Source organism: Salminus brasiliensis, chromosome 1 (assembly GCF_030463535.1).
Source record: "Salminus brasiliensis chromosome 1, fSalBra1.hap2, whole genome shotgun sequence".
Taxonomy (NCBI): Eukaryota; Metazoa; Chordata; class Actinopteri; order Characiformes; family Bryconidae; genus Salminus; species Salminus brasiliensis.
This window is the reverse complement of record NC_132878.1, coordinates 38,860,446-38,870,117: the sequence shown is the minus strand read 5'-3', so window position 1 is coordinate 38,870,117 and position 9,672 is coordinate 38,860,446. Positions and strand designations below refer to the sequence as shown.

At 40.5% G+C, this 9,672-nt stretch overlaps 1 protein-coding gene across 5 annotated transcripts in view; it reads right to left on the bottom strand.

Annotated features, from left to right (window-relative positions):
* Positions 1-2,335: 2,335 nt before the first annotated feature.
* The window catches only part of stxbp5a (syntaxin binding protein 5a (tomosyn)), a 117,346-nt gene continuing 110,009 nt past the window's right edge, over positions 2,336-9,672 (bottom strand). For all 5 annotated transcript variants that reach the window (XM_072679063.1, XM_072679056.1, XM_072679079.1 and 2 more), the window contains 3 exons: positions 8,565-8,676; positions 7,129-7,349; positions 2,336-6,255 (listed from right to left, as the gene is read on the bottom strand). In XM_072679063.1, coding sequence (XP_072535164.1) covers positions 6,214-6,255; positions 7,129-7,349; positions 8,565-8,676 — 375 coding nt within the window. In that variant the 3' untranslated portion in view covers positions 2,336-6,213. The remainder of the gene's footprint in view (positions 6,256-7,128; positions 7,350-8,564; positions 8,677-9,672) is intronic.

Sequence of the window (9,672 nt, the reverse complement as noted above, 5' to 3'; positions counted from 1 at the left end):
TCTGAGACATGTAGCTATAACAGGAAAGATACAACAATGTGTGTGTGTGTGTGTGTGTTCCTCTCCAGCTTCACAGATTGAATGTGCAGGTATTGAATATCACATCGCATTCCTTTGCTTACCGCGCCCCCCTGGTGGGCACCGTCAGCGCTACACCTTGCTCAGCTCACTGCTCGTCTCCTCGCTCCGGTCAATGAGAGCTGCGCGCGCTACGGAACGCGAGTGAGCGAGCAGGAGTGGAGAGCAACGTCATAATCGACTTCACGCGACAGGAGGCGCACGTGTTGCGGAGCTGCTGAATGGCAGTAAAAGGCAAACGGGGTGAAGTGACGCAGCTGACACCAGGCCCTCTCAGTGATATTTGGATAGGGGTGGAGGATCAGACAGGGGAAGGGCATCTCCCTCAAATGATCTTTTATCAAATTTGCTGTTAGCCAAAGTCAGAGAAATGGAAGGTAAAGTGCAACATTCAAATATGGTAATAAACTGAAAATTACACCATGAGTACATTTATCTGAAGGGTTAACTCCATTGTAATAAGCTCTAAAACAGTTGGTGTCAATCTGAATCATCAGTTACAATGATCATATGTGTATTATAATTATAATAATGTTTGTGTATGGCAAAACATTCATTATATTATAATATTATATCACAATAAATTGCTATAGGATTTACGACACTGTTCCAACCTCAGATTGTTGGTCCGACTGTGATGTGGGCTTGTATACATATTTTTGATTGGACACACAGTTTTCTTGTTCCCCCCATTGGAATAAAGAAGGTGCAAAGATTTTGGCACCCTTCAAATATAATTATATAAATACACTCGGCAACACCTGAGCAACCACCTGAAACACCAAAGAAACCACCTGGGATACCATAGCAACTGTCTAAGAACCACCTAGCAACAAGCTTGCGTCTGCTAAGCAACTTCATGCAAAATTGCCTGAAATACCATAGTACAGTGACCACCCTGCCACATTGTGACACTCATTTAGTGTCAACACCATAGCAACCACCTGGGATATTATAATAACTGACTGATAACACTTATGATAGCAACTATGATAGCATTCCACTTAGGAACACCGCAGCAACCAACTGGGACACCATAGCATACACCCAGCAACTACTGCCAGCAACTTCAAACCAACCACCTGATATACCATAGTAACCACCTCGCAACACCACAGCATACACTTAGCGACACCACAGCAACTGCCTGGGATACTATAGCAACCACCTACTAACACCATAGCAACCATCCAGGATATATACATAGCAAGAACTTAGCAAATAGCTAGCAGCTAGCAACAATGTCCATTTTAGCTATTATTATTATTATTATTATTATTATAGCATTCAACATTCAATCAGTGAGCCTAATTTACTTAGATGTTGGATAAAAACTCTTGCAAAAGTTTGGACACCACTTTTTTGAGTGGTAAATACAAATTCTGTGAGTAATCAAAAACATTTTAGCAACATTGATGCACAGTTACTCAATTCTTCCTAACATGCACATGTACACAAGTGCGGGCACCTTACAGAGTCAGTACAGGAACAGGGACACAGCTTGTAAACACTTTCAGTGTTCAGTTCTTGTAGTTCTTACATGCATAGCTTGTTTGAGGTCTATCCATCCATGCTTTTTAGGTCAGGGGTCTGTGAGGGCCATTTTAAAAGCTTCACTTGATTTTGTGCATCGAGTGCATGGACGATTTTGAAGTATGTTTTGGATCATTATCCTTTTGTAGAAGCTGATCACCTTTTTCAGCTTCAGCCTTTCAACAGATGTCTTGAAGTTTGCATTAAAGATTTGCTGGTGTTTTTGTGGAATCTATATTCATTTTACTTACCAGCACACGGCTGTTGTGCTAGTCCTCCAGATCTTGTCCTGACCCCCCACAGTTCCCCTGAATAGCCATCTCTTAATTAACAGTCCGTGCTGTAGCATCTCACAGCCTTGTGGGCATCGATTGCTTCTGGTACCCTTGCTGAATCTTAGTACAAGAATTAAGAAAGCTTGGAAATTTGATTCAGCTGATGGTTGCCAGTTATATATTGATGTCAAGGTCTGAGGTTTAGTTTGAGCATTTCACTGATGATTTAGTGAAGCATTTCACTGATTTATAGTCTAAAGCAGGAGAATCCAATAGTTTGAAAAGCGTGTTCCTTTCAAAAAAGCAGGAGCACACCTGATCAGTTGTTTGAGGACTGATACCAACTGACTAAATCAGGCGAACTCCAGCTTACTTGAAATTACTCTTGGCAACCACAATTTATTATTGATGCATTTTCATTTTAGCTGCAACAGAATCCACACCAGTGCTGTTTTTAAATCATTTTTATTTCCCATTGCACAGTAATTTCTATCTACAGAAATTCTAAATCATTTGTGGCAGCAGATATTCATAAACATCCATGTGAAATTTGCATAAAACTGTACAAGAAAATTGGCTACAATGAGAAAAAAATACTGCAACCCACTGATAACCGCTATTTGGAGGACAGAAGATGGAGGATGAAAGAGATCTTCAGAAGTATACTAGTTCAAGATACAATGTTCTGAATTGGTGACATTATTGACAGTTCACCGAAAGACAAGATAAACAGTTTCTTTTTCTTTTAAAAAAACAAAAAAGGAAAACAAAAGGAATCAAAATTCAGGACAAGAGACGGGAAAAAATATCAGACATCTTATTTTCCTCAAGTATTTTTTTTTTTCTTGGAAGATTACAAAGGGCTAACAACCGACATCCACACTGACAGTGCATACTAAATCGTTATGAATCAGAAATGAAGCAAACCGGAGGTGCGACCTGAAAACTGGCTTAAGAGGATACACAGCCTGAGAGTGGCTCGAACACTGTACTTGTAATTATTGAAACACTTACTCATACACACAGATCATATTATTGATTGACAATGATAGTGGGGGGGGGTCAAGGACATCCAGGTTTTCCCATAATAACTTCCAAATCTTTAAGTCAACGTAGCAGATTCCGCACAAACGTTATCCATCCTTCACAGTCAAGTCACACCAGCCTTTCGCTGGGTTTGGTTTGTTTGTGCTAAAACCTCTTGGCACGCTCTGAAGTCCTCGGCTCCAGACTCTCTGTCTATAGACATGCACAGCATTACACGGTCAGCGCACACACACTCTTATATACGCTCTCATTCAAAACCCATGGCCATCTTCACCATTCCATTAATGCAGACAGTTCGGAAGCTTAAAAAATACTAGATGAAGACAGAAATGTGCTCGATAACAAGACCGACGATGTGTTACAGTCCACCAAGTCTCAGTCAACTCACAGTCCCATTCTATTCCAGGGCACACACACATACAAGCACACATACACACACACACACACACAATGATTCAATCGACAGAAGGGGGGAAACTGGCACATAAAACAGCTTGAATCCATTGATAAGGAATGGCAAATGAAGAGGGACGGAAATAAACAGCGTTTTCAAAACTAACACACAGCATCGAACACCTACAACCATTAATAGTCTGAAACAAGTTGGCTTTAATTCATCTGTTTCCGTTTCTTTTTAAAAAGAATTGGATCAAAACACAAAAGGCTTGGTCTCATTGGCGCAAGGCCAAGAAGGTCAGGGGCGAGACCTCAGAGTAGAACGGATGAACTCCAGAGAGGTCGGGCACAGGTAGGCGTAACAGTGAACTACACAACTCAATGAAAATAAATCTTTGGCGTCTGAAAAGATATGGCAACTGTCTCTGCACTGATTCATCCGCTCCCGCTCTTTGTGTTATGGTCCCAGATTGTCACACTAGTTTATTTACAGAATGGCAAAAAAACGCTTGGGCAGAGGGGCGAGAGAGAGAGAGAGAGAGAGAGAGGCGAGTGAAAGAAAGTGAGAGGGAAAAGGAAGAGAGAGAGAGAGAGAGAGAGAGAGAGAGAGAGAGATCAAAATAAGTATCCGGACAGACGAATGAGTCTCCTTATGCACAAACATATATAGCAGCATTTTTCTTGCACACTATAAATTGGATCAAACATATTTGTATAATCACACTGAAGGTACAGTATCATGAAAAAAAAACGGAGCAGTGTATTTTGAAGAGATTGCTGTGATTTCTTTTTTTTTTTTGTTAATTCTTCCATACTTAAATATACAATTGTCCACAATAACTGTGCACGCACTGGCTCGAACAAAATTTCAACAGCTGGTATGGCTTTAATAACAAGATGAAGATTCCATCCCAAAGTGACCTTAAGCTGTGGACTGTGAGTCCAATCGGGAAGATTCACAGACTACATTACCCATGTGTCACTGGTGTAAGGCCCAGTTAACCTTCCAACAGTAAGCAGACAGCGGATCCCGGAGGCAAACACGGATCTTCAAGCAAAGTCCGCCTGCTAAGGAGTGTACACCAAATTTCATTTGTAGACGGCCACACAAACACGATATCCAGACGTCACTTGAAGGTCAGTGGACTCCGAAGGCCAGACCTGATGGACGAACAGGACCAAACATAGAAGCGTTCCTGAATACTCAGACCTACAACATAGGCCCCCCCACCCCCCGCAACTATGTGCCTGCCTTAAGTGCTCCTTATGCCTCAAACAAAAAAGCCAGCACTTGTACATAAGATATGCAGAGCAAAGTGCAACCTTCTGAAACTACGATGCGTAAACAAAAATAAAAAAACAAGCCCAGCCAGAGTAGACTGGGCACGTGGCACGAAGTTGCCGAAAAGCATCAACAAAAATCCCTTCACATTAACTATTCACTCCCAGAGCAGAGTTGAGATTGTGTTAGATGTGTACTAGAGCTGCCGTCCCTAATACTAGATGAATAATTTCCAGTCTCGTGGTGCCGTAACTTTCACATATCGAGATTCCCCCATATCTATAACCAAACCAGCCCTTTTCTGCATTGAAGTTTATGGGTGGTTACACTGGAAGTCAACACTGGATGTCTGGACAGCTAATCACATGAAAATACCATCTAAAAAGCTTTTTTTTTCTTTTCTTTTCCTTTTATTAATCGTTTTTTTCTTTCTTAAACTAGGTTTATAAGTAGTCAATGCACAATTTCCATGGATCTGTATTACTCTTTATAATTATTTATATCTATATTATCTGTCAACTAATTATAAACCCTTTGGAGATGGTACTTTAATGTAAAGTATTATTGTACTGATATTAACAATAAACAATTCCCAAATGTGAATCAAAATATCGTTCAAAAAAGCTTTCAATATTCAATTAAACATTTACAATAGATATTAAACATTAAAGTTTGGGTTTGTTTCTCGTTAAATAAAAAAATAAAAGAGGAGTTAATAAATAATTAATAAATAAATAAACAAACAGGAGAGTGGGGGACGGACCTACTGGGCCACAAACAAACAGAGGAACAGTGCGGGTGTAATATGCAAAAATATGAAGCTGAACTATGAGGAGTCTTGACAAAAGGGAAGGAGAGCGAATCTTGGGTTCCGTCAACCAGGCCGTCTCCTCCATTACAGTGACATCACTTTCTGTAAACAGGTGCTTTTCAAACGCTCTGCCCACTTTGCTCTAGGTGTGAGCTATCCTCCTGATGTACATGTGACAGTCAAGAGTGAATACGACTTCGATCAGTTAAGTAGTTTTATATAGAGATTTATATAGAGCAATGTATATGTATGCTCTTTTCCCACGCTCATTTCCGGTTCGATTTTTTTTTTTTTTTTTTTTTACAGTGTTCTTTTGTATTTAATTTTTTATTCATTATTTTGGTTCTGTTTGTATCAGCCCCCCACACCCCACCCCACCCACCCCCACATGTTACTGGTTTTCCTCGTGGGAAGGACGGAGGCGAACGCAGAAACGACAGAATGAATAGGAGGAAATGGAACTGCAGGGCCCTCGAGATGAGACGATTCGCCACAGGAAGTGGGGGGATGATAATAAACCAACAAAAACAACAAAAAAGGCAGACACTGTCGTAGTGGTTGTATTGTATCTTTTTTGAGATGCGGTCCATCTTTCACACATCTTTCCCCCTGCAGTTCCTGCAGTGGGACTGAGGTCAACACAGTTTTCAACATTGTGCCAAGAAAGAACGAGGGATCCCACTGTTCCAGCAGAGAAGAGATGGTTGAAGGACGGGGGGAGCAGATGAGGGGAGGATGATGCTCTGTAGGAAGGTGGCTGAGTCCCTTTAGGCTCTGTGCTAGTCCGCAGATTAGAACTGGTACCATTTCTTGTCCTTACACTTCAGCATCATCTACAAAACAGAGAGAAAAGACACATTTACGCACCTTGTGCCATGTATATCTGTACGGTTGTGGTCGGAAGTTTACATAAGCACATGTTAGTACTGGGCTTTGATATTATTTTTTTATGTCAGAATGTACTGCACACATTTGGTATAGAAAAACAAGAATTTGGTGCAAAAGTGTAACGTTATTTCAACGCAGGGTCAAGAATACACATTTTCACACTTAGATTAATAATTCAGTGGTGCTGAAGTTCCAAAATATATTTTTGCCAAGGATTTACAACTCCCAGTTAGTAATCACGATGGACTACAGTTGGTAGCTTATCTGTGCCCACATAAGCTCTCATTGTTTTAGTTAAGACACAGTAGGAGGAGAAAGCTCAGTGCAAATCTGAGAATGATGATGGTAGATTCAGAGGCCTGCCATGAACTGGAAGCTGCTGGAACACCACTGTCACTGTGTACAGCCAAGTGAGTTTTACGCTATGATAGACTGAGAGACTCCTGCTACTTTTGCCTATACTTTACACCTCTCAGCGGATAATGAACACATTTATCTGTGATATTTTAACAACTTGAAGTTAGAAGCAAGTGTGTGATTATTTAAGCATGCTGTTTGCCAACAGTACACACAGGTACTGTATAACCTTGCTTCATTTATTAGCTGCACTGGTTGTTAAATGCTGAAAGAAAAAAAAAAACAAGTCTCAGCTCATCGACTACCCTGGAGTTTGAGGTCTTGTAAAAATGAGAACAGAGCTAATTGATAAATAAAGCTCTTCAACTAAAGATAAGAGCTTTATTAATCCATTAATATTATTATTATTAATCCATTATCATGCACTGGCTGCGTAAAGTCCATTAAGATTAGATTCGTACCTCATGGGCATGTTTGGAGAATGAGTCAGCGCTAGCCATCATAGCTGCTGTCCTCTCCTCCACCTCGCTCAGTTTCTGCCCCCTTTCATCCAGCGCTATCCGTGCTCGAGCCAGGTCACCCACAATGCCCGATGCTGCCCCTTTCATGCCCTCAATGCCTCCGGGGCCAGGAATGTGCTGGGCGAGGCTCCGCGATGCCTTCCCCGCGCCAGACTCCCCAACTGAGAAGAGACAGAGAAGCGGATGTTTTAAACTAAGCTGATTTGACAGTGATACCCACATGAGCCACATGAAGGCAGGTCTGTCTAATTCTGGTCTTGGATGATCAGAATCCAACACTTCTCTGCTCAAGTGAACTCAACAACATCACAAACATACCATGTGTAGTAGGTATGTTTAGGCAAGGAACTCCCAAAATTACACTGAACAGGACTGGAAACATGGCAGATCCGACATGTTCCACTGTACTCTGAACTACGATATATATAAACTTTACTTGTTAAAACGTGCAATGGAATTGTCGAACTCCCAGTCGAAAAAAATCAGACGAGATCTACCTTGTCAGAAGGAGCAGATGTGAACATATCTGAAGTCACGGGCAAAATGTAAACACAGGAAACAGTAATTGTGCTTTTTAGTGTGGTAGTGTGTGCCATGGCAAGCTGTGGTACTTGGCAAGCTGTGGTAGGTCCTCTATGGGCATCCATGTTTTAGAAGCCTACAAGTACTGAAAGTCGCATGGAGCAGAAGTCAGAAAGTATGGAACATACCAGTGCAATGAAATGCTGTGATAGATTATTCACTTTTACAGGACTGTACATTTGCTGTGTGCCACTGCTTCTTCGTTTACTGTCTTGTGCTGATCTGTTTTTCATAGTTTGTATATGTAATGTTATAAATATGGATCATATTGCCATCTTCTCTTTTCTGTATGTTGCTGCTGTTTTAGGATAAATGAAACTTTTGGTGTGATATAACTTTATTTAGGCTTTAGTGAGAGACCTTCTAATCAGTAACAAACCTCATTACACAAATCCAGTCAATGATAATTACTACAACATGCAATGTACCAGGTACGTCACTATTTGGTAAAAAGACAACAACAACAAAATAATTGGAGCTGTTCTTTTCAAAGACTTTTGCAGTATTACAGAATAAAAGAGGTCCTTGTGTACAGAGCAGACCACACACAGTGAAGATGCCTGTGAGGGCCACAGCTGAAGAACAGGGCTGATTGTTAGACAAAGTAAGACTGGACTTGGACAGACATTCCTCCCAATGTTTAGCGCTGATAAACTCAGCCAAAATGCCTGTGCGGTCTTTTTCTTTCAGGGACACACACATGCACACATCCACACTTTAAAGTCACCCTGAGTCCTAGGATTTGATTTTTAAGTGTCATGTGCAGGAAAGGGAAAACAAGGTATTATTCTCACAGAGTTCTTCTCTGTCCAGCGACTGAGCCCCTCCTCCAAAAAGGCCTTTGAAGAACCCCCTATTTGGAGCCTCTGGCGTTTCCACTGGAGTGAACAGCTCACCAAGCATCTCCTGAGAGTGACACAAATATCATGAAAGTTCAATGAAAAGTCACATTTACACAATTTCTCCCGGACCTCCCAATGTAAATGATCAACCAAGGCATGTTTGTTATCTGATGTTAGCTGATATGTAATGGGATTTTACAATCTCATTCATTGTGAATTTTTAATTTGTTGGTATAGTAGTATAACCCATTCAAAAATTTAATGCTTTAAGATGCAAAGAAAATAAGTATGCTATACTAAGTATGCTAGGTTATCCAAAAAGGTACATTCTGACATTTCTTTGAGTATGATTTTTTCATAAAACCACCTACACCAGTGATATCCTGCTGGTAGCTGTCATGTGTGACAATGTTACTAATTATTAACTGGCCTGAAACATAGCAGGAACTGCTGCAGTGGTAGCCTTTCAACTACTGGACATTTTGGACCTTTTTATTCAATTCGTTGAATATTTAAATCTTGAAGCCATGACTCAGGTCTCACTTAGGGTGGGTGATAGGGCAAAAATATTATAAAACCATAATGTACATGGACATTTTCAACATATACAATATGTCACAAATCCAATATTTACATTTTTCTGAGAATGGACAAGTTCTGAGATGCTGCAATGGACAAGAAAGATCCAGTGGTGTCCTGAATAACCAGGACAAATTGTATGCTATTGTGGTGAAACATGCAGTTCATAACGATATCCGTGATCTGTTCAGAAGAACAGTGCAATTTTAGCTCATAAAACAGCAACTGCATAGCTAAAAACATCTATTTTTTGATGATAACAGTAAATCACATCGTGTCAGAAATCAAACAAGAAAGTTTGCTTGAGGTCACCTAACAACCTGGCGTGGTAACAGGCATTTGCCTAATAATGCCACTCTCTAGCTTCACTTTCCTAAGTATTGTACTGCGTATAAGGTAAGGAAAAAAACTGTCTTCTAATCCTTTGACATGACTTATGTATTTTAAAACAGATTCTTCCTCAGTCAAGTCAGTCTAGCGT